General features: G+C 41.1%; 1 protein-coding gene across 2 annotated transcripts in view; it reads right to left on the bottom strand.

Moving 5' to 3' along the window:
- Positions 1-26,113, bottom strand: part of LOC311206666 (sodium channel protein type 5 subunit alpha-like) — a 206,850-nt gene that overhangs the window by 45,300 nt on the left and 135,437 nt on the right. Inside the window, exons 16-18 of one of the 2 annotated variants that reach the window (XM_084282198.1) lie at positions 25,350-25,820; positions 11,196-11,339; positions 4,755-4,875 (exon numbers count right to left, since the gene is read on the bottom strand). In XM_084282198.1, the coding sequence (XP_084138324.1) occupies positions 4,755-4,875; positions 11,196-11,339; positions 25,350-25,820 (736 nt within the window). Of the gene's footprint in view, positions 1-4,754; positions 4,876-11,195; positions 11,343-25,349; positions 25,821-26,113 lie in introns of both variants that reach the window. The other variant, XM_084282199.1, reaches the window with a different exon arrangement.

Below are 26,113 nucleotides of genomic sequence, written 5' to 3'. Positions count from 1 at the left end.
AACAAACTAAAACCAAAACAAAACAAAAAAGAGGAATTTAATTTATGATGCATTCTGTGTAAATATTCGTTTAGCTCTGCACTCACATTTTCTAGCCTGCTGCATTATAATCATGGAGCTGTTAGACCTGATTGCATTACCTTGGTGCATTAGGAGAAAAATCTCCCTGTAAATGTGGGAGCTATGCTGCAATAACTTTCTCCTGCATGCACAATAGCCAGACTATTTATTTCAAGCTTATGAGCAAAGCCTTTACAAATCCACTGCCAATATATACATTTAAATTTGCATAAAATTGTTAGATATGTTTTGGCTGGATTAGGCTGCTGATTCTCTTCAATAAACCTGGAAGACCAATTAATTTCTTGCATACTGTGGAGCAGTAAGTCTGTTACCTTGTGCTACAATAATTTTATAGCTACTGTTTCAAAGAAGATCCCAATTACTGGGGCATTCATTTTTAGAACAAAACAATATTTTGCTTAGCTTTGAATGCTGGTTATAATATTGCTTGGTTTTACACAAAGAAAATACAGCTTCCTTAGCACAAATTCAAGCAGGCAGGTACTCATAACTCAGTTTTAAGACACATATCTGTCAAACTGGGTTTCTAATGACCAGCCTGGCTAGTTGTGCATGCTCAAGGAAGAAGGTAAGTCTGGCTTGGAGGGCACACATCTCTGCTGGCCCTCTTATCTGCCCCCTTTCTCATCCTCTGGCCCCACTAATCCACTGGTATGCATGACTGGGTTTTATGCTGTGCAGCTCTAGGGCTAACACAGAATATATTTGCTTTCACTGTCTCCAGCATTTGGGTGCCTGCGACATGTAGAGATTTAAGTTTTTCCTTGTGTACTACAACTGGGAGCTGCAAAGACATGGCTTCTGACAAAGCCACAGTCTGCCAGGTGTTTTCACTCTTCCAAAGTCTTTACAAGGATATAATTCTTGTTTATTCACTGCTACTCTCCTCAAAACATATCCTCTTGGAGGTCACTGCAACTAACAGTGTGATGCATTGAAGCAAAAGCAGTGGGCAGCCTGGCCCACCAGTGCTGGGAGCCGTGCTCTGAGCAGGAGGTTGGATGAGTTGAAAGATGGAGGTCCTGTCTGACCTGACTTAATCTGGTTCTGCACAAGTGATGGGACAGTAAGTGTTTTCTGAAGCCTGAGAACACTTTACAACGAAATACTACCATGCTCTTCCTGACTGAAAAAGCCCTGTATCTCAGGTATTATGGCTAGAGAAGAGAGACTTTCAAACTTAGTTTTGTTCCATATATATATATTTTATATATATATATATTTCTAGGATGACACTTAAAGCATTTTTCTGGGCTTTGTTTGGTTTTACTCTGCCTTCAAACCTCATCTGGTTGCCGAGCCCACAGCTCAGTCTAGATGTGTTCACTTTAGCGGTCTGTTGGAGCTCCTCTTGGCTTTTCCATTTCTGTACGGCCGCTAAGAGCCACTGGGGAGGGCATGACACAGACCCCACCATTAACGAGAATATCTTCAGTGCTTTCCAGCTGCGATAAATGCTCCTACACGGTCACATGAAAACCTGGTTGTGGGTGTCCTGGGCGTCACGAGTTGCGATCAACCGCGTGTTGATCAAGGTAGCTCATTCTTGCGCAACCATCTGACCATATTCATTTGCCAGCGGGCTGTGCCCGGGGAATTACGCTTGAGGACTTGGCGAAAACTTTCTCCTATTAGGGTCTGGGAAAGAGGAGTATGCTGGGGCCAGGGGCTCTCTTTGGATGACCTTCTGCGGAACACAGAAGATAATGTCCAAACAGACAACAATTTTTGGTGCGGAATGCATACCAATAGAGGTAACAGCACTGGAGTGTTGCAAGGCATCTGGAGGGAAAAATACCCAAATAGCTGGCATTGCCTAGATGTTGCTTTCCCATCAACTGGCAACAAGAATGATATCTCCATTTCTATCAGTTTTTTCCCAGCAATACTCGACCTTGAGCTGTGACCCTACCTTGACTCCACATTTCCTGACCCAACAATATTCCCAGTTCAGCCTAATCAAAGCTATTTTGAGATGATAACAAATTAACAAGTCTCCCCAAGAAAAACGACCTATGGCTAATCTGGGTCACCCAGCTCCGGGAAAACTCTGACCTCAGCAAACTTTCAGCAACTATTTCCAGAACATGTATTATCTTTGTGCCTTTGTTATCTGAAAAAGGGGGCTGAATCTGGAACATATTTGTCCAGGACACAACCTATGCTGAATGTGTTTAGAAATGTCATAGTTTGCATTTAGATAGCTGGTGAGCTAACGAGGTAAGAACTTAACACTCTCTCTCACCTCTCTTCATCTCACCTAATATTCTTTCACAAATATTAGCTGGCCATTCTTCCAAATATTCCAAACATTGTATCTCTTTATTAAAAGATGACAAAGGCAACACTAGATAAAATAGCCCAGTGCTTGCCCTTCAATAATTCCATTTTAGTACTTTATAACCTTGTCATATCTTAGCTAAGTAGATGGGTTTTGTTTTGCTTTGCTTCATTTTGTTTTTAACCAGACTGAAGTGATAGCTGCAAGAGGCTTAATTGTAATGCTAACTTTGAGATAAAATATTGGATGGCATTTAATAAACAAAGATTATGGGAGAATACTGTGGTTTTCTCCATAAATACAAACAAGTTCTAACGTCATTGCAATAAAAGTAATTTGGACTTTCGGTTTATGGCTCTCTGACTTGAAGTTCAATGAGGGAACACTTACGTGCCAAGTTTATGCATTTTTGCCAAATCCATGAGCAATACAATTCCATTTAGCCTACACAGTAGCCTCTGAAAAATCCACATGGACGCGTTTTGCCTGGAAAGCAGAGCAGATGTACTGGGGATGCCATTGCCTGCAACAGCTTCCCCATTGCCCCCAGCCCCCATGCACAGGATCAAGGGCTGGGAGCAGCTTCTGCTTCAATTCCCATTTAGTGCTCAAGGCTCAGCTGGCCATAGCCTGGGAAAAGAGGAGGACACCCTGATTTCAGCAGGGGCTGGTGAGGAATTAGAAGAGGAGAGGAATAAAAGGCAGCAGCAGTGACGTTGTGCTCATGGGGAAGGGATCAGGAGCCAGAAGGATGGATGTGATCAAGGGTAAGCCTGGGATTCATCCCAAGGCTCCATTTCTACATTTATCTGTGGTCAGAATGACAGGTGGGCTTCAAAATTAGGTTAATGCTTCCAATGATCCACCTCTTGCCACTGCTACCCCATGTCCCATTGACATTGGCTTCCAAAAAAACATCCGGGTATTGGTGTGGGTCTGCATGATGGGGATTCAGGCAGTTCTGGTCATTTGAAGAAAGAGAAAATTACAGAATGCAGCTGTGCTGGGAATGACCCAGGGCTGTATACTGAATGAAGTGATGGGCTGAATGATCCAAGCCTTTTTTGTTTTAAAAAATGGAAGGTGATCCTGTCCAGCCACGGTTTCATCATTTGTAAACTGTCTGGCATTTGACTGGCACTGGTCTTATAATACAGGCTTGTTTGTGCAATTATATAGTATAATTTCTCACTTTGCAGTGCACAACATAGATTGCTCCTCACTGGTCTCATTAAGAAATATATTATGAAAGAATGAAAACACCAGATCTAATTTATAAATATTATTGTCTCGGCCAGAACAGTTACAGTACAGTACCATGCTTTCTTCAGTCAACTGCATTAATTTTTGGCTACTGCTTTTAAGCAAAGCTGCCAAAAAAATGTTTAGATCCTAGGGACATTTGTAAGCCCTGCAGGGCTCCCTTACCTCATTCAATCATCTTTCTCACACATATAGAGCTGCACATTTTTGCTGACTTCAGGGGCATTCATATACCCAGTAAATCATTTCTGTCTGATCCCATCTGAGCAGCTCTGTTTTTATTTATAATAATCCTTGAATTTTCAAGGGAATATGCTAACATTCAGCTAACCCTATTTTTCCTAACCCAGATTTAAAGGAAAATGAGGAATCTTACTGAGATAATATTTTGAATAGAGCTCACTCAGAAGAAAAAACTTAGAATGTTATTTTCCTTTCAAATATAGCTAAGATAGATCTTTTTGTGCAGCTGGGTTTCAAATCCATTTTGGGGTAGCATGGTGTCAAAATTGAATAAAGAACTGGCTTATTGGGTTATTAAAATAGTTATCTAAATATGAGTTGTTATCTGAAATAATTAAGTAAAATGCCCCATGCATAGCACATCTCGGGTCAAATTAATGTTACTGGACATGCTTATCTTCATGCCTTTTAAAATAAATGGAATAGAGTCCCTGGGACTTGTGAGCACTGCAGACAGTTTATATTAATTGCCTATATACACCTAAGCTATAGAAACATCCTGAACTCATTAGTTCTCTACCAAGTCTGATTATGCATATATTTTGGAAGACAAAAATCGTCATTGGCCAAATCAGATATATCAACCTTATTATTATTATTTTTTAAAATAACTGTATAGCACAAATTGTGGTTAAAATAAACCCATCATGTTAGAAGCTACACAAGAATTTTGAGCATGCATCTGGCTTATCTTGCCTTGGAAATCCAGAGACTAATGTTAACAAGTGATTCTGGAGCATTACTGTATCTAAGAAATGAAGTGCATCCAGTGAAATACTATTGCAAGCAGCCAGAGCAACTTGGTGTGAATGCGGAGGCATGTTTGATAAGAGGACAGGAGGTTTCTCTCCTCAGCATTGCAGTGAAATATACAGGCCCTTACCTTCGGGGAAGCAATCTTCAGGCTCCATCAGCTCCTCAGCAAACTCAGGGATCTGCTCCAGCAGTTCTGCGGGATTTGTCAAATCCACTGTGCTGCCTTCAGAAAGACTGATTTCATCAAGCTTGTTGTCAACAAGAGCAAAGATGAGGAAAACAAATTGATCAATCGCCCCGAAGGAAGTAGCTGAGTTTTTATTCCACTAACCAATATCCCAGCCAAAGCAGACACGACAGCAAGATTGCCATGCACTTCACACGGTGCCCACTCCTCGAGTGACAGCTCTACCTATGCCGTGGTGAACTAATGGTTGACCCACCACCAACCAAAAAAATAATAAAAAAATCTTTAAAAAAAATAAATAAATAAAAAGGAACAACCTAAGAAACATAGGGAACAGCCACTGAATATTAGTGGTAGGTGGAAGCTTGGAACAACTGAATCACTCAGGATTTTAAGGTTTGTACGTCCTTCCCTCATATTTGATGAATTCATATGGGAAAACCATAAGTAGAATCTAGCTCCTGAAATGCTGAAGGATGAATTGAAAGGCTTCTGTTGGGTTCTTGTCTCTGAAACCTCATTCCTGAGGCTCCTCACCCACAGCTGGTGCATAAAAACTGCACCTTGGTGGTTAGGACCGTGTCCTGTTCCCTGCTGCACCAGTTTCTTTGAGATGAGCAGAAGTCCTTCTCTCACCATTACATAAGCCGCCCAAATATGAAATAGAAATTTCATTTCAGGTCTAGGCTTTCTTTTGACATAAAACATTTTCTTTAAAAGATTTGCCTTCAAAATTTTATATCAGTATTCAAAATAAAACATATTTATTTTGTGTGAATCCAAAACTATATTTTTCTTGATTCTTTAGTTTGGCCATTATAGTGGGAGGTATAATATTTATGCAGCCCTACATTTGTTTCTGACTGTGTAGGAGAGATATCTGGCACAACCAGGCATCATCAAAGCTGGGATCTCCTACGGATCATGTCAATACAAAATGGCCAGAAACAAGAGTCAGGACAGGTAGCTTATTTGCAAACTCTCTTATTCTCTTTCCTGAGCACCTACTGAAACTTTTTTGTGCTTTATCTTGCAATACTATTCTCTCCATTTAGAAAATGAGGACAATAATACTTACCCATGCTTTTAAACAACCTGTGAGATAGTTATATGAAAGATGGCATGTACACATAAATTATTATTTTCATGAAGATGGAGTTAGAGAATAGGTACAGCTTCATATATTTATTATTAATGTGAAAATGGACCCTCTGTTTTCCAGCATACACAGGCAATGCAAAATTTATAGCTGAATTCAGAGAAATGCTGAACCTGGGGTAAAACGGGCAAGACTGAACATTCCAGCAATGCTTGTAAGAGGGGATGGAAGCTACTTCTTTGCAATTAGCTGCAGCATCCCAAAGGTCATAGTCTTGGCTAGGGTTTTTAATGCTCTACTCAGAAGGACTGCAAACAATTGAGAAGAGACCATTTAAAAAGAGAGTCAGAACAGAAAGAGCAGGCCAACGGCATGGATAAAGCTTCTAAAAAATCCATATTCAGAATGCAGCTGTCATACAGAGAATAGCCTATTTTCTACAGCCTACAAACAGTATATGATGGTGGAAAAGATGTTATACCAAGTTTTTTGCACAATCAGAACTTTCTGATACTGTTCATTAGGGAATGCATTTAGTCATTATTTGTTCTGTTATGAAGACGTCAAAACACGCATCACTGAAATAATCCTAAATCATATACAGCTGCAGGATGTAGAAAATAGGAGGTCCAATGAGAAAAGAAGCCTCGTTGGATGTAATTCTTACCAACAGAGAGAAATCAAAGAAAACTGTGAGAACAACGTCAGCTTGATAGCATTGTCAATGAGAGTGCTGTATTTAGCAGAGACAGGTTACGAAATTCAGAGAACACAATTGCAGAACACAGTGCAATTATATTAGACCACAGGGAAAACATCTTAAAGAATCAAGAATGCTCAAGAGTTATTTATCAGGAGGAGTTTTCAGAAAATATTAGAATCCATCAGTGTCAAAGGGAGATAGGGAACATGCAAGGCAAAACAGACAGGATTTCTTTTGAAAAGCCTTCAAGGAAGAAGAAGAGGGAGCGAACATGGATACAGAAAACACTAGACAAAGCTCTGAGGGTCTGAATACGGACTAGAAAAAGAATGAACCATACATACGACAGAGGAGGGAAAGATTAGGAAAGCTTGTAGGAAAAGAAGCAAAGGTTACTCTTTGCCATAAAGGTTAAAAGGATTAACGTTTTCATGAACTCGGTAATGGAAAGAAAAGAGCAAGAGACATAATAGCAATTGATGAGGGAGATGTGACTAATCAAAATTCAGTTGCTTCAGAAAATAAACCCTTTTTAAAAGAATCCAACAAGGGGATCAATAAAAAGGGAGTGAGAGCTTGTTAGAACTAGTGGAAATGTAAGCAGAGAAATATCTAGAAAACCTGAAACAAATGCAAATCAGCAGATCCAGCCAATGCACATTGTAGGGCATACAGGGATCTGAAACACTAAGGTAACATGCCATTAGCAATCAATAATGCTCATGGAAAACTGGAAAGAGTCCAGGAAAGCAGCAATAAGTAAACACAATACTGAGTTTAGAGAAGAGGAAAAGGGAATAATCATGGGAACCACAGATCACTAAACTCTTGCTGTAGCTCATGATTAAAGCTAATTAAACAAACAGTGGAGAAAAGGAGAGTACTTTCTTGGAGGCCAGCTGAGCGAAAAGTCATGGAGACATAAAGACATTGAGGCAGCTCTCCTGTCTGCCACGGGTGCTGTGCACAAACAGGGAATAAGGAGGCCAAAAGACGAAGAGGACGAATACAGAATGTCCTCTTTCTTTCTTGGAATAAGTGAGTGGAGGAGATATGCCAGGCAGAGACAACATCAGGAGCCTCTTTGGAAGACCTCCCACTTGAGAGTAAATTTATGCTGCAGAGGATAGTTTTTAATGCGTCTCTGAGTGGTCTGCTCTGTCTTAAGTAGCTGGACAGGGCTTGTGTCTCTTGTGTCAGACACCACTTGTGTCTCTAATAGTGCTAAATTGATCTGAATGCTGCTTTTTTTTTATTATTTTTTTAAGAAGCCTGCAGCAGTGAGAAGCTGAAATCTCATTGAAAGTTGATGTTTGCTGAAGGTTTAACTCTCTTATCTTTCTCCCTCTCTCCCTTCCCTTTGAAGATCACAGCCTTAATCCAGCAAACTGACAGATGATACATAAATCTTAATAAAATACCTATATTTCTATTATAGAAAAGCCTACTTTTGAAATATTGTGTAATTGGCTCTGATTCACCCATTGCTGTATGGAGAAAAGCCATCCTAAGGACACAAAAGTAACAAAAACTTTGTCTTCAGAGGAAGATACATGTAGGGCTTAGAGTCAGCATTATCTTCACTAAAGATACAGAAGATATACTGACCAATATAATTCTTATATTGGCAGATAACATTAAATTGAAGAGAGTATTGAAACCAAGGAGAAATGAAGTGAGAAGTGAAACATGGAGAGAATATAGCAAAATGAGAATTGACTCAAAACACTACAAAGGAAATAGTTCAGGAAAAAATTCAATGGGAATCATGAAAATTTGTAACCACAAGTCACCTGGGGTAATATTTAAAAAATTAGACATGATTTTGTAGTGGAATATAAAGATGCAGAAATCCTATATGAAAGTATTGTGTCTATATACTGAGATACTACTTCTCTTTATAGTTCTGTGGATATTTCATTTGGAGTACTGCGTTTAGTTCTTGGTAAAACAACTCCAAAGAGGAAAAAATGAGGGAGTTGAAAAAAAAAAAAAAGATAAAAGAAAAAGGTAAAAGGAGGAACAATGGCATGTGACTTTAGGGAGTAAACAAAATGCAAAAGGAAGCTAATAACAGTCTATTAAATTAAGTGATATTAATTCATAAAAAGAGAATGCCAAATAAAAGAGAGTAATAAAAATCTATTTCAAAAGGAAAAAAAAAAAAAGGATGATTATCAAGGCAATACACCCAAGCATGAGAATTTTTTTTTCTAGCTGAGTAAACTGTTTCTTTGATAAATGAAGAAGTCTAAGTTGCCTGATATGTTTAAAGGTAGATTCCACAAGGCTGTACAAAATATTTTACGGGGCGATGTTTTGGCAAAGAAATTAACGGGTATGTTCTCTGAGGTCTTATCCACCTGTGACATCAACGATTTTATTTCTATGGTGTCTTCCTGTTGATTTATATGGGATGAATTTTTAATCATATAATGTATCCTTTACTGCCATCAACAGTGTTTTATTCAGAACACATTCAGTGCTTCCTGTGAGCGACTGAATAACTCAAAGCCCCGTCTCTTGGGCGTACCAAATCCGTTAAGTTACTTCCTTGCAGTTGCTGGCTTTATTTGGCTAGTCCCGGGTTCTTGGGCATTCATCAAAAAGATTATCATGCCCTTTTGTGTCGGCAGAAAGATTACTTCTGAACAGAAGGACTGTAAGTATGTGATGTCCACACAAGATTTACCCTTCAAAAATAGCATCCTTTGGGCTTTGCTCTTTCATGTTGGTATTCATAGCCTCATGTGAACTTCCGTTTGATTTCAAGTCATCCCTGGATTATTGCCATATTCCTCCACCTCTCTTTAAGAAGCCACAAATAGAATCAATTATAGTCTACTATAGAAAGGTGACATTTGTGTTCCAGGACCTTTTGAAAGTTGAGGGAGGAAATGGGGATTATTTCTTTATCACGATGTTGCTGAATATATCAGAGCTAGAATGTTCCTGTCTTATCATGACATTTCATTATAACACTAAGAAAGGACATAGTTCTCAGGCCTTCATGCTAATATAACAGGGTTTTTATATCTTACAAGTGTGGTTAAACATGAAGGATACCAAATCCCCTGTGAGAAAAAACTCCTGAGATGGTCTTCTGATTCCTACTTGTTGTAATTCAGCTCATTAGTTTAAAATCTAATGTTTCTTTTGGGTAAATATTTATTTATTTATTTATTTATTTATTTTTCCCTGAGATTGGAATATGAGATGCTTGAAGTTTCCTTCCTCTAAAGTACTGGACCTTTTCTTTCTGAAGATGAAAGCTCAGTATGCCAAGAACTATTCTGGTGAGGATTGCCCCTGACAGAACTGCTTCACGGCTAGAGAATTTTGGGTGGTTATCAGTGGAGTTTAGCTCACCTAAGTGTAGATCGCCACAGCTCAGCTAGTTACCCTGGGCTCCCTTTATAGTCACTGGAGAGAAACAGGTGCTTTAAAATATGATTCATCTGACCTAATTTAAATGTTGATTTCAGGAGAAGATGAAACACTTTTACCTAACTATATTTGCTCCCGATCTTTGTTGACTACAGAAGGGGTCTCAGATGACAAGTCTAGATGCAGATGTCCACATTTAGTTCAGTAAATTCCACCCCATGTGACACTAAGAATCAGCAGGCCTGGATAAGGTGAGCTCTGGCTCTGCAGCAGCCTTGTTTCCATTGACCTGTCAAAATTTCTGCATGGGATTGCTCCTGCTGGGCACAAGCTCATTGGCAGTTTTATAGCAGAACTAGGAAAGGAGTGATGTTGATATTAAGTCATTCTTTCCCTTTCATTAATTCAAACTCCCCAGACTACCACTGGTTCCAGTCTCAAGCTACTATGGAGTTCCCCAAATTCCCAGGACATGGCTCAAAACCTCCAGTTTCTGATTTCAAAGATCACTCTTCAATAAAAAATGCAATGTTCTATCAATAAATACTAAATCTGAATGGAGACAAAAATCTCAACAAGTCATCAAGTGGGATATTAATGTTTATAAAGACAACATAATCCTAGAAATTGAAAATAAACGTCAATGTAGTCTTTACATTGAGAAAAAAAAAGAGCTATCCACAGTTTGGCCAATAATAACTGAATGATTTCAAGGCTTACTGTATAATTAGTAATTTCATGTCAGCTACTTAAATTCTTGAACCTCTCTTGGGTCTATAGTGCTAACAGGAAAAGAAATGGTAATCTGCGACACAGAACAGGTGCCCTCCAGTGAACCCCAGGTACAGATCTGCCAAGTCAGCAGATGCCATTCTTGGAGCTAGTTTTCAAGGGCTAAACACACACGCATTTTCTCCTAAAATAAGAAAGTAACATTACCGATTTTTTTTTTTCCAAAGCCTCAGAAAATCCCATCTTAATTTGTAATGCACATTTTCCAAGCTTTTCAATGATTTTTATAAGAACACAATCCTTTAGTAAGACTGTAATACCTACTGTGCTTCTGCTTCCCTGACAATTGACAAATATATATTTTCCAAGCCCCAACCCCCCACAAAAATTGGTGGCATGCACTATGGAGCTTGTGTGATGAATTGCATGCAGTATCAGGTAGGAAAGTGGTTTCTGTTACCTCTTTTTGCCCTACTGGAGGTGGTGGCTCAGCCTTCAACTGCTTATCCATGTGCAACTCACTTAACTCTTCACAAATCTCAGAGTTCTGACTCCGGGCGCCTGGGCTTTGACATCGCTGCCCCCTCAGCTGCAGCTGCTTTTCCTGCTGGAAATAATCCTAGATGGGTTTATTTTCTTTTTCTTTGATAGCATGCTTATTTCTTATGGAGAACTCCCCAGCTAGAAGAGAAAATAGCCTGAACTATACTTGTCAGGGGATGACATCTTAAGGAAAAATGGCAAGCAACAAGATTACACAAGCTTATGCTGTAATTTTTCAGGTTTAGCAACTATATGTGTCAAGATATCTGTCTGTAAAATCGGAAATTACAGATAGACCAGCTTATTATTTTTGAGCTGTTGTTGTGGGAGGAAATTTCCTTGTGTTCTCCACTTTCCATCCAGTTTGGTGACATAGGTTCTTCCAAGGACCAGAGGCACAGAGGAGGGCTTGTAGTTCAAACAAGGGGTTGTGCTTTGTTTTTTTTTTTGTTTGTTTGTTTGTTTTTTTGCAACTTGAGGGGTGTACTCTGAAGCCAGGTGACTGAGCGATATTCAGCATCACAGATGGAGAAAGGCACCAGTGCAACACCCAGAGCCCTGCCACGGGGCTGCTTGAAACGATGTGAAAAAAACTCACCCTGAGAAGACAAGGTACACATGGAAGGGAAGGAAAACGCCAAGTTCACAGGAAGAGATAAAAGGTATCTAAAAGTAGATGTAAAAAAAACTGCAGGTAAACACAGGAACGTGTTCGGCGCCTGTTCAGCAAAGCACTGCAGACTACTTTGCACCCACTGATATCAGCGGGACTTAACCGCAGGTTGAAAGGAGAGCACATCCTTAAGTACTGCACTAAAAGGGGATGCGCTGCGGAATCAGACCAGCATTTTTTCCTGCAAACACATCTGACTGGCCCCAGTGCCTGCCGGTACAAGTGGTGCCGTTAAATCCAGCCACGCCATCCTGGGGCGATGCTTATTGCCTCTGAGCTCTCCAGAAGTGCTGCCAGGACTAATGGCAGAGGAGAGCATGCTTGCACGGTTGGCCCCTGCATCTGGAGCCCAGGTTCACTGCTGGTGTAAATCAGTTCAGTTTTATTGATTCACCTGCAAGAGGGGTTGCTCTGAAAACTCCACAGCTCATCACAGCACTACCATCGTTCATGCCATTACTAATGCTGCTACTAAAATATTAATAAAACTCAAGCTGATTTCAAAGGGTTATGCTGAATTGCTTACAGAAGGACTTCCATGCTGAGAAAAAAATTACAAGCATAACAGGATTTCAACAGTAATTATTTAAACCTATTTATCTTTCACTTGTCCACCTTTTTTTTTCCTTTGTCTTGAGTGACATTCGACGTTATTCAAGTATTAAAGTGAGTTTCCCTTCCCCAGGGAGCCGCAGCCTACCTGCCTCAGTTCTAAAGCCACATCACCACAGGAAGTCCCTCAAGAGGTACCAGCAGCAGAAAAACACTTTATTCCAAATATAACTATCTGAGAGAACAGATGACACAAAGGAAGCAGTTGGTTAAGCAAATTGCTCTCTCTGTATAAATACTTTCGGACTGTCAGGTTTGTACCAATCCTTTCAAATGTTGTTCTGCGTTTCTAGCAAATTAATTCAAAATCAAATTACTTGTTTCCTGCTTCAGAGGGCATGTGGTCTAAAATATAATCTAGCTTTAATAAATTAAAGTATGCATGTGCAAGCCTGTACCCTCTGCATGAGAATGTATTGCATGCGATTTCTAGGCACAGTTTAGCACCGATCTTCACAAGCCGGAGAGTGTTCCATAATCACTGAGCCCCTGCCAAAAAGTAGCACTTTTTAAAGAGCATCTTTGGAAATATTGTAATATTCAGGAGAGATGCTAGCATGGAAAGCAGAGAATACTCCAATAAGGCGCTCAGCCATAAAAAAGTTGTGTGTTTTTTTTTCCTTTATGCAATGTGCATACAACTTAGTACCACATAATCTTAATGGCAGGGTATCAGTTATAGCACTAAAACAACAGGAACAATCGTGTCACGTTAAAAGTGCAAGGCAATCCCGGGTGACATCTCGAGTTCACTTATGCAGAAGGGTTGTGCACTCAGATTCATTAGAAACAAAGCCGTGTACGAGAACAGACTGTGTAACTCAGTTGATCTGACGAATATTCAAGTTGTTAAGCAAATTATTGCACTGAATAATTAAGCTAGCGTCAGATGCAAAGCTTACACCGTTACTCTACTGGCTAAACCTTCTCCGTGGCACCAAGATTTTAGGAACAATTTCCTAGAGACTAAACTCCAGGAAACATGGCCCCAGCTACTTCCCAGAAATCACACTTGTAGCAAGCATCTGACAAGTTAATATTAATTAGTACTGATGGAGTATATCCTGGCAAATTATCCACTAGGGTTAGGGAATTAACTGGGTTTTTGCAAATGACTGATGCCAGCCCTGGTGAGCTGCTGCCATGGAATGGAAGGGTCTCAGTTCCAGCACACAGAGCCCAAGGGTCAGCAGGAATCTGCCTGGGGCAGGGTGCATTCGCTGGGGTTTTGTTTAACTTTGGGCTGTTTGCTTCTGCTCTGCTTCCAGATGATTTGCTCTTCTGGCAGCAATGGCAGCAGGTTTATCTCCTGTAAAGCTCCCCACCGTGGGTGGTTTATATAATTTGTTTTTAATTTTTGTATCAAGTGCCATGTTGCCAAGGCAATACACATTATGGTAATATTTATTGATTCGCTTGTTTTCACTATTTATAAAGTAAAACCGTTCAGCAGTACGAAAACTTTGTGCCTATAAATGGCCGGCTGGGAGCCTGGGACAGGCGTTAGTTCTTTTAGAGGATAAACCATAAGTTTGCTCACCCCTGCTCGGCTCTGGGCTCTAAAAAGAGGTGCTCTGCCAGCACCGTAGGAGGGTTTATCGTGTGTAGGAGGCTGGACCAAGCGCTGTCCCCTCGCACGCTGCAGGTCAGCTGCGGCACCACAAAAACAGCAACCAGATTGAAAACAGAGCACGATCTGGGTGACATCCCAAGTGTGCGTGTGCACGGACCCACATACTTGTTGGCTGGCACAAGTAAATACACAGGCTCCACACCACGTCCTGCCTCTGAAAAGCACGGATCAGCTAATTGTTTCGGGCTCAGATGGGGATTAGTGCAAATGCCGCTCCTCTGGAAAGAAGACTTGCTGCTGGCAAACCAGGACAAATACCTGTCATCGGCGTGGATTCGCTTTATTCCTTCCCCATGGAAATATCATTTTTTTCCATCCTGTGCAAACAAATTTAGAAAGATGATCCCCAGGCCTGTCTCTCACATGGGGATCTGCTCGGATGGGCTCTCCTGACACTTCACTCACTACCTAGATCATGACCCCAGCTCGGAGCATTTGTTCCCTGATTCCTCAGGCACGGCTGTCATGGGAAAGAAGACGTGCAAAGCCTTTGATAGCAGGAAGCTTCCTCTCCCTGCAAGCGGGAGAGGTAAGGACTGGGGACTGGGCTAGAGCACTCCCCACTTGCAAATGTCACTGCTGATCCAGCGGGCACAGATGAAGGAGGTGCAGGATGAAGTTAATTCAACTTATTTTATGAGGTGGTCAGGGTATCACCTAACGCTGCCGGGACAGCAAATACGAACTGCCCTTTACTCAGTCCATGGTGCAATGGGAAACAACAATCTTATGTGTCTTCTCCACTCCCCACCAGGCTCATGCATCCCTCTGGCACCCTGAAGATGAGTTTTGGACATTGCTCATTGCAGGAAGAACCACTCGCAGTCAAGGATGCTGGCAGCAGAGGCATCTCTGCTTTAGCCATTTGGAGATGACCAACACTATGACACAGCCTGCTCAAGAAATGCCATTCAGCACAGCTACAATTAGTCCCCAAATAGTCAAGAACATATTTTAATCTGCAAACCTTCCCATGGCCAGTTCAGGGATATGAAATACAATAATAGGAGCCTGAGGAGTTTTTCACGTAGAGCAAACCCAGCTCAGTGGAGAAACACATGTAGTTACGAGAGGGTTGTTTACTCTGGGAAGTAACTGTTGGTGTTTATGTTCCTCCTTGCAGACAGCTATGGATTTCACAAAATTGCTGTGCCTGGTAGCTATTGGCATCCTTTCTGGGCAACAGTTTGCATCGAGTAACTGGCACCCTTCCTGTGCAGAGAAGCCAAGGAGTAAACGAGTGTGAAAACTGAACTGTTTGCATCCTACCTCTGCACAAGGGGAGAGGCGAGCAGATTGCAGTGCTGCTGAAAAGCAGCGAGCTTGCCTTACTGGCAGGGCAGCACCTGTTTCGTGTGTAGAGTCAACAGGAGGCTACAGTCAGCAGAGCTGTCAAGCTGACAGCTCTCAGATATGCTGAATTCACTCTGTCTGAAAAGACTTCAACAGTCGGGGCTAAAATGGGAGAGAAATAAATAGCCTTGATCCAGGGAAACAAATGGTGGGGTTTGCTACCATCATTTATGATCCTGGTTCCCCTCTCATGAATAAATATAAATCCTTGTAGCACCAATAAAATCGGTGGATTTATCTTTCTGCATATTCAGCATGCAAAGAAAAAACACCAAATACATCAGGAAAATCCCCTTGCTTCCTTAATATGAGATGGGGAAGATTAATATAACTTACTCTGCTAGGAAGAAAGGAGGGCTGCCACACAGCTGTCAATTTTAAGCGCGCATGTTCAGGAATCTCTCTACCCCCATTTGAGGAATTACTTCTGCAAAGCAGGGTGGCTACTGCTCAGTTTAATGAGAAATCACAGGAAAACCAGAAGCAATATCAGAGCACAGCACTAGGGACAGGACTCATGTGGAACTTTAAAAGCATGTTTCATTATCAGTCACCAGCATTTGTGATGCTGATGTGAAGTGCCTGAAGTCCTACCTTGAGTTTGCAGCACAGGAAGACTGTACAAAATTTAGGGGCTGCAAATTCATCAGCAAGGGTGGATAGGTATGAAAGCAGGAAAGAGAAACATCTAAACCTGGTGATATGAGGGGGCATCCCCACTCTCCATCTTACACCACCAGCTCTATCTCTCCAACAACAACTTCACATCAGACTAACTTAGCCTCTGATTTTTGCCCAGCTTTTCAGTCCTTATCTCCCCCTCCCAGCCTTTCCTCTCACCATTCACCTGTGCAAAAGCCAGTCACAATCTGATGCAAACTCAGTCATAAAACATCATCAGAATGAGAAAGTCCTGCTCATATTTCCCATGTAATTCCATCTGTGTTTTGTTTTTTTTTTTTTTTCTTTTCTTTTTCTTGATGACACAGCCTTTACAGGAACCTCATTTATTAAAACCAAAACCACTAGCAGAGGCGTGCAGAGAGCAACACAGACAAAACAGGTTAGATACAGCAGTCTGAGAGATCAGATATAATGCAAGCCTGTTGCCCAGCTCCTGGTGACTGTACCGGTAGATGAAATTCTGTCCTTAATTTCACAGCTCCCAAGGGAATTTTCAATTGTGTTGTCATCAGTCAGAGTGAACACCACTGTAGTTTGAACTTACACCTGTGTAGCTAAATACAGGACTTGTCCTCCTGGTGGACCTATAAAACAGCTTTATTCCCTGAAATCTGTAGGCTATTTGGAAGCAAAGATGAGAAATTGTTTAAAAAAAAAAAAAAAAAAAAAAAAAGTATTTGTGAATATGCAGCTGGATAAAAATACCAGAATCTGGGCCTTAAAATTCAGAGTGGCTAAGGCTGGCCAGAAACCACAGCTGCTGAGCAGAGAGTGTTAACAGCAAAAACTCCTCTAATACCAACCCATCTTGGCATGTGTGTATATATATACGCATATATATATATGTACACACACACTCCAATATAATGTGTTTATATATATAATGTATGCATATATGTATATACATATATGTATATACACACATTGCCAGCCCCTCCTGGATTTATTTTTTTTTTATTTTGAATAAATGTGAACTTTTTCCCCTGACAAACATCGTGCAGCCACCAACTGCTGCTCTCTGCACCAACCCTGGGTGCTTTGCCAAATGCCTTCCCCTGAAGAAGAAAAGGGCACTTTCACAGTGGTCCTTCTCGAATTGATCCAGAACATTTTACGTGTTTGAACTCTGGCCCTGGAGGAGCAGTGCACATTATTTCTAATGGTGTGGTCCTGGCTGGCCTGAGATCTTTTCCCACACTGGGCAACACACTGCCCATAATAAAGCATTGATTCATTATTCCAAGGGTTCAGTCTTAAAATTGGTTTAAGTGGGAGAACTTGGCAAAAAGATGGACTGCCAAAGTTAATTTAGCTTGTTATCAATTCAATAGGCTTAAATAGGCAGTGAAAGTGTTTCATAAGTGTTCATTGTTCAGAGTTCAAGCTAATACCTTCTGCTAAATTGCATTTTGAAGTTTAATCACACTCTACTTTATGTTTCTTTTGGTAATTGGGATCTCTCCACAGTATAATACGAAGAACTCAAACTAATGGGCTCCTCTGATTGAAGCTTAAATTTTGGAAGTTTGCCTCAAAGTGCAGCATGTTTTGAGAGAGTGTCTGACATACTACGGGTCCTTTCACCCAAACAAGGCGGTAATGTTTTGATCATTAAGGAAGACTTATTTTAATACAGGCAATAGCAACAGAATAACTGTCAGACTTTCAGATGCCATTATTTTAAATGTTGTTATTTTGGACCATTATTGAGGGGAGTAATGTCAAGCCCTCATGCCCCTTGAACACACACACCCTCTGTCTCCCCTTGGCACAGGAGCTGTTCGAGAACTGGCTGCTGTTCATTTTGTCCGAAATGTTAAACATTGGCATTTTCCTTACCAAAGGCAGAAACAGCAAGAAATGCTCATTTCTGGGCAGCATTGTGCTCCGGGGAGGGACAGGGATCCTGGGAAATGGCACCCAGTAGGCTGTGACTGACGCATGGTCCCCGGTCTGGGCTCTTGTCCAAATGCATGTTGACAAGTCCGCTACGCCTGATATCGGCTCGCTCAATGCCAGGCTTTTCTTTTCTTTTTATTTTTTTTTCCTCTTTCTTTCTCCTATCAGCTCCCTGTGTTTCCTGGACCTTAGGCACTATGCTGTAGACAAACATATTTCCTGGGCACCGTGTCTACTGGATAAGCACCCTAAAACCTTTATACGTGGTGTGACTGCTGCGATCACGTCAGCAGAGAGATCTGACACTGAGTCTTGTTCTGCCCTATTGTACTGAAATGAAATAAATATAAATGCCATTCTACATGTAAAAGCAAAGACAAAGTAGAGGTGCTTTAAATCTGCTGCTGTGATTTACAGTCCTTTTTTTTTTTTTTCTCTTTTCTTTTTAATGGCCTTGCTGCTATTCTTCCCAAGGTGACAAATACAGAAACATTCTATTTAATTGCTAAAAATACGAAAAAAAGAAAATAAATGAGTTCTACACACTTTTCAGGAAATGCATACCAAACCATACACTTTCAAAGAGAGAGAAAATCAGGCAAACTGGATCTAATAACAACAACAACAACCAACGCTTGCTGCCTTACTTAATGGTCAGAAAAATATTGTCCCAAATAAAGCTGACATGCAGACTGCTGCAAGATTTACTGCACACTGTGCATGTGTACACGTGCGTTCATTCTCCTCCCAGTATAAACTGGGGAGTCATCAACTGACTTCGAAGGTATTTTATCCAGTTGTACTAAAAGAAAATTTGTCCCTAGGACTGTATCGGAAAACAGCAGGGATATAAATATTGCTTGAAAAGGCATTACATTTCCTGACAATAAACGATATTTCCTGCAGTAAAAGGCTGAAATTAATGTGCCTTGTCAAATAAACATATGACTTCATGGTATCTCTGATTTATCGACGTTCGAATTATCAGGAGAGTAAGGTATCGTCACAAACAATTTATACCAAAATCTTTATGCAATGGCATTTTTAGGGCAATTATCAGTAATTTCAGCTCCACTAATGTCAACCTGGAATAATTCTACTGACTTTTACAGAATTCATATCAGTTTAGGAACAGGTCTGTACTGTACAGAAATTGTACAGTTAAGTATCCAATGATTGCAAAGGAACAGATGTGGGTCCAGATGTTCATGGTGAAGTCTCTGTTACCTGAGACATTTAATTCCCTCCTCTATCTCACAAATGATGTATCACAGTGAAAATAAACTTACAGGCTCTGAGTAGAAATTATTGCTTGAAGTCCTTGACTCTGTGCTATGAGAAAACTAAAACTTGATGATCCCAACGGTCCTCTCTGCCCTCAAAACTATTAATCTCTTACTGGTAGAAACATGAAAAAAAAAGCCATCCGAAACAGTTTCACCTTGTCAAGTGAAATCAAATTAAGTCAGTAATACTGAAAAAATGGGGAAAAAGAGAATAAAAGCTTGGGGATTTGATCCAGTTCAGAGCAATACAGGAGCTGTACCACCAGATAGAGACTGTGGTCATGGCCAACTCTGTCATTGGCACGTATGGAGGTAGGAACTTATCTAAAGCCTGGAAAACTGATTTTCCTGGGAGATGCATTTGACAGAGCCCAAGTTGAGAAAGTGATTTTTGTGGAGTTACAAATATTTGTCGGGTGTGCAAAATCCAGGCAATGTGTATCCCTCACTGAGAAAAATCCTGTGAGAAACCAGGAAACCCTGAGGGGTGACAGAAAAAACCTTCCCCTTCCCACAGGCAACATTCCCTGCCAGGTCATGAAGGCGAACCCCAGCAGGCAATAGCTCCCTGCCATTTAAGGATTTCCACATCCAGGGGAAAGCCTCGGGCAGTGGGAAGGGGCAGCTCTCGAGCATCTTTGCAGATTCAGATGGCACAAATCAGCCACGGTGGGAGCTGGGACCTGGCCGCTGTGAACCTAAGCGTGTGTGCCTGGTGTCGAGGAACGGGGAAGGAGCTGCAAAGCGCTTCTTCATCCCAGCAGCAGGCAGTGAGCACTTTCCATATGACCCAATTAGCCACTCCATCGGAACAAATCAATAATGGCATTTTCTGGAGACAAGCAGGCAAGTGCTGCTGGCTTGGCACTGCACCGCACGGGGAAATGCAGAGGTGTTATCTCTGCAGAAAGCAGCGTCCATGCCTGGTTCTGTCACGGCAGAGGGGGCAAATGTGGCCACGAGCCACTAGCTACTGCGGCATCATAGATTTTCTTCTCAGTAGCATGCCATAGATAGATTGAGGGCAGTAGTCAGAGTAAGGCAACACATGCTGCAGTTAAATTTAAGAAAGGGGAGAAGGCAATAACAGCCTTACCAGGCTGACTCAAACAACAAGCAAAGTTTAGAGCCATTTTCTGACATTGTGCTAATGACATTTGCTGACTGGAGGACCTCGTCAATGCAGACAATGATCCAAATACCTTGAAGAAAGACACGCATGTCCTTGAGGCTTGGGGTAATAGAAACAAGATGGAGTTCCATGGTGTAAGTGCAGGACACTGTGCTTTGGGGACTGATTCAGGATGTCAGCCTGGCATTACTCATCTGGAACCTCCTTTTAGTCTGTCATGGTGTGTTTTTTTTTTTTTTTTTCTGAACCAAAAAGTGATGTTGCTGTGGCAAAGGCACACACTGTTCTGGGCTATAGCTGTGGGCACCTTGCAGGATAAGCAGTAATAAAGAAGGAAGTTTGAAGACTTTATTTATCTAATGTAAATGGCACAAACCCCTCTGATGTCTGGAACTTTCAATGCAGTAAAACTGCAGGTGAGTTCTGGTAGGATCCCCATGTCAGGTGGATTGCACACTGAATTGTCCTATCACCTTACTGTCCCACAAAGCATTCCTTACTCCTGTAAGAGCCTGAAGTTTGATGTTGCCTATGAAAAGATGGTCTTTTTAAGCAATCATAGGAATGCTACGGAAGCTGAAGACGACAATTTGACAATTTCCAAATTTTAATTACTTAGGAAGCCAAAGTGAGAACCCAAAAGAACCTTGAGAAGATGCAAACTGTTGCTGTGGTTGCTGCTGAGCTTTTAGGAGTTGTTTCCCTGCTAGGACAACCCATATTTAAAATTATACATCTCAAAAAAGTCGAAAAATGAAAGGCAGTTTCCTTTCTCAGTCTCACTCTCTTCCGCCTCTTCTCACACCTGCGCTGACTTTTATTGCTCACCTTTTCTTCCTGATCCTTTCACCATATGTGTGAGCTATAAGCATGTGTCTCTTGGCTCTCAGAGCTGGCAGAGCATCTCACATCTCAGGAATCAAAGAAAGCCATCAGGTGGGCTCTCTCCCCCGGAACCCTCTAGATGACAGTGCCAAAAATGGGTAGCTTTGGGAAATATGGCTGCTGCCAGTAAGATTTTATGATAGAAATGGAAGCTGAAATTTAAATATAGACATTTCTACGGGTTTCTCGTCACCCGAAATTTCAAACTGCTTCATCTAAGACTGTGGGGGTCATTTGTCTTAGCTAAGACAGCTTATGACCCCCAGAGAGACAAGCACTGGTACAGGAGCTGTAAACTGAACTGATCCTCACCCTAAAATATCTCATTGGGATCAAAAGTTTTGTGGTTCTTCTGGAGACTGACCTCCCTTCCTTTTTAGCCTCAGAATATGGCCCTGGATGTTCAGCTGACACAGCAAATGGGAAGGACATGTAAGTATTGTGTAGGTTCACCTAGCCACATACTTGAGAAGCATGCAATGAATATATTCCCTTTCCATACATTTCTTTTTGCCTCTTTACCCATGCAGTTGCACCAAAATCTACATGCATGAGGAGGAAGGCAGGTTCTGGCAATATTGCCAAAGGACTGCCAAATTCCAGGTCAGCCTACAACTTTAAAGTGAAGCAGGGTACATTTTCTTCTCCCCAGCAGTAAATCTACATGCACATCCTCTTTGTACATGCTAAAATATTTAAATATGTAAAAATATGGATTATAATTAGGGGAAAGTTAGAATAGATTTGAATGTTTAACGTACCCTTGGTAGTTCTTGTTTAATTTCTGTATGATGCCCTCTACACAAAAAGATACCTCACCGCAGTTGTGCCCTTTCAGTGTAATCATGTAAATTTAGCTTTTGTTCACATTGTTTTTCCTTTGAGAGCTCTCTCTCTATGGTTATCGTGACCATTCTGAAGGAAGGAGGTAAGAACCACTGCAGAGACGGGCTCACAGGATAAAGGCTTCTGATAAAAAGCAGGGAATTTTAACCCTCTGTGCCCTTGATACAAAAGCTTGCACATTGTAATAGCCACAATAATGCATTCAAGGAGCTGGGATTTAATATTGACCTCTGGCTGCAACAGATGCTTCTGCAGTAACCTATGTGTTGATAAAGGCATTTTATTTATTTATTTGTGAGTGCAGAGATCGTACGTATGTCTTTGGAACGGGCACCACTGAAAATGACAGGTCTTTCAGAGTATGTTTTCCCACGGCTCTTCTCCTTTTTGAGACATTTACAGCTGTGCAAATTTATGAGGGTCTTGCAGGAAAACAAACGCAAAGATTGTCCTGCAATTATGTGTCCTGCTGTCGAGCTTCTTCCTATTTTTATTTATTATGCCAATACAATTTGAGTCTTTGAACCAGAGCCCTCTCATGTGCACATATTTTCCTCACTAGACATTTGACAAAAGCAAGTGCTGGACATGTGAACTCGCTTCTTGTTGGGACCCTTCCAGGAGTAGTCCCCTAGACTCTGCAGACAAAGGTTGAACACCATTGATCGGGGCTATGCACCAGGGAACAGCAGTGACCTGCAGCAGCTGCTCATCAAAGCCTGTAAAACACTGGTGACAAAGCTAATGAATATATTTCTCAACCCCTTTCCTTCTACATCATGCACATGCTAGCAGTGACTACATTGTTTCACTAAAATCCAAATATTTCATGGCAATGCAACAATGCTAACCTAATATTTATTGAACATTTCACAAAACGATGCAGTGTGCAAACTTAGTACTTCGGTTTGTTTCTCCTATTTGGTTTGTTTCTTCCCATTTTGTTTCACTTGGAATCCTCAATGTTTATGTTATATATGATAACACTTCCATATAATTGGAACCATTTGAAAAAGTTTTCTTAATATTTTCAGATCCATTATTATTTATTATGCTCTATTTCATGAAAATGACTGTTTTTCTATATCAATTTGTTCCTTCATGACTGTAATAGATCTCCCTAAACCTGCAATTCCACATTTACTTTCTATACAGCATAAAATGGACTTCCATCTGTCCCATGCCTACACACCCACATGGATACATTGTGCAGTTAAACAGAAGTCCACATTTCTATATTTTTAATGTACTATAAGCTGTAAATTTCCCAAATCTTCCATGCTCCATGCTACAGTTTAGCTTCCAATTGTGACCACTTATTTACCTTGAGCAAGGTGGGGTGCAGTGACACACCATACACGTGTGTGCAGATGCACACGCTCATGCTTCCAGCCCTCACGGACACTTGCGTGCAAAGTTGCAACAAACTTTTCTCTGCCTTGTAATTAAAAGGGTGAGAATTTTTACAATTGTGACCCTCTGCCAGATGTAGTAGATATGTGTGTATAAAAAAAAGGTCAAACAAAAAAAATCCTGAATTAAACACACATGCTATGATACATATTTATACTAGTCAGTATTGGCAGATTAGCTAATTCTACTGTATATTTCACTTTTCAAGTGTTCTCCTCTTGTAGGTTTAACTAATACAAGCCTGGGAATAGGAAAAGGCTTCAAAGAAAAAACATATATTATCCCTAGAATTAATCCAACTCATGCCCCATATGGTTTTAGGAAGTCCTGCTTTATGTTCGGTGAGAAGAGGGAAGCAATGGACAGGACCTCACTGGAGCCTTGTCACTCACTGAGCATACAGCTAACCCACAAAAAGCCCTGAAAATGTAGTCAGCTTTGTGGGTTATCATGTGCCACCAACACTGATCCACAGATCATTTCCATAAATGTATTCCTATACATTTTTACATTATACATTTTTTAAAAAAAAAAAAAAAAAAAAAGAGATACGAAATAGTCCCTAAAATTGTTTGCCAAAAATTTCATACTTTTTTTTTTTTTCTCCCTAGAAGTCTGTTCAGACAGTGGGGCTTGCTGATAGAGTTTTCCGACCCCTTGCCCTCACGCTCCCCAAGGATTGCTCAATGCCTAAGACCTGCTGGTGAGCAGATGCACCAGCACCAAAGAGATTTCCTCAGTGAAGTAGCAGAAATTAACATTTAACAGCCTGTTTGTGCCTGCCTCCCTGGCAGAGAGTCCTTCCTCAGGGCTTTCTTTTTTAGGACATCCCTTCTCTAAGGACTCCTGTACTTCAGATCTTTCTTCCCTTCGACCAGGAGATGGGGGATCCCTCCTGACAACTCAATCTGAAACGAGAGCTTTGATCCAGAGCCTGCTGAATGTCACACATCTCCGCTGACACCACAGGAGTGAGGGATCCACATTAACTATATATGTTAAGGGGGGAGGACAGAAGGAAAACCATTCCCATAAAGATTTTTCTTCTCCATTTTACACCAACATTTCAAACCACACACAAGTTTTCAGCCATTAATACTGAGAGCTCTTAGGAACAATAAAATGTGAAAACACCAAAGAACAAGTAAATAACTTTTTTTTTTCCTGTCTGGATACATATGACTCCATATCTTCTCACTTCTTCTGGCACAATGTCTTATCAGACTCTGCCTAGATTTATTTAACAGAAATATCTGGCCCTGGATTCCTGTTACCCAAATCGAACCAAGCCATTCCCCAGTACTGTACACCAAGAAAATGCCCTGTCAGAGTCAGAGGAACTTAAGGTTTGTTCTGTACTATTCCCATGATTCAGCTGAAAGAAAAACAGGCTCCTGTGTGAGAAAGGGTTTAATTGCTCTTATTAGAAGAATTAATATCAACAAGCACAAATAATGCAAAGGAAGGGAACGCCTCTTGTTGGAGACTGAATTTTGCTCTTGGATATGCAGGTGTAACTTCCTCTAAAGTTAACAACATATCAAAGGCAGGATTAGGCCATAGCACATTTGCATTATGAGCCATGGATCCAGAGCAAGGGTGGGAAAAAAGGCCATCTTAATCAGATGCAGCTAACAAACATTTTCATTGCCTACCTGCTCCATTTCTGTAAACGTGCTCTGCTCCTCATCTTCCTCCTCAATATCAGACTCTCCCACAGCAATAGGAACACAAATGGACAGGTCAGGATTGGTCATGAAATCATCATTATCTGTAATTCCCAGGTGTTTATCCCCATTTTTATTCATCCCATCCTCAGTGTGGTTCTCTTTGTGATTCTCCATGTCTTTGCCAAACTCAGCAGTTGTGTGACTGTTCACGCAGTTGTTCAGGGCACCTGTATTCTGGGCAGCAAGCTTCATCATTGCCTTCTTTTCAGCTGTGGTCTTGGGATGCCGGAGGACATTGCAGCAAAAATCCCACGTCGTGCGTTTCACGTACTGAAGACCCCTGTTGATCCGAGCAAAAGCAAGCTGCAGGTTGTTCATCTCTCCATCCTCATCTGGTGCCGAAAGGTTGTCAGCGCTGAAAGAGCTCAGCAGCAAGGCAAGGAACAGGTTGAGCACCTGAAACAAATAAAGTTAAAAGGAAATTAGTGACTCTTGAATGTGGAGGGCAAATTTTGGTCTTGGAAGTGTGAGGATCCGAGTCTTGTCTCATCTGTGCTGCACAAACATCATCAGCATTTGTGGGATTGCCTCTAATTATGGGTGGTTTCACTGGGAATGGAGGCCTGCAGACTTTTCCAAAAACATTAATTTCAGGTACAGAAGTTTAGTATGGACAAGTACCCACACTGATATTCCCTTTCTCCCTCCAGCATCCCAAAACACACACACACACACACAAAAAAAAAAAA

Source organism: Netta rufina, assembly GCF_964035555.1.
Source record: "Netta rufina genome assembly, chromosome: 2".
NCBI lineage: Eukaryota > Metazoa > Chordata > Aves > Anseriformes > Anatidae > Netta > Netta rufina.
The sequence above is the reverse complement of the archived record's forward strand: the minus strand, read 5'-3'. Positions and strand labels throughout refer to the sequence as shown.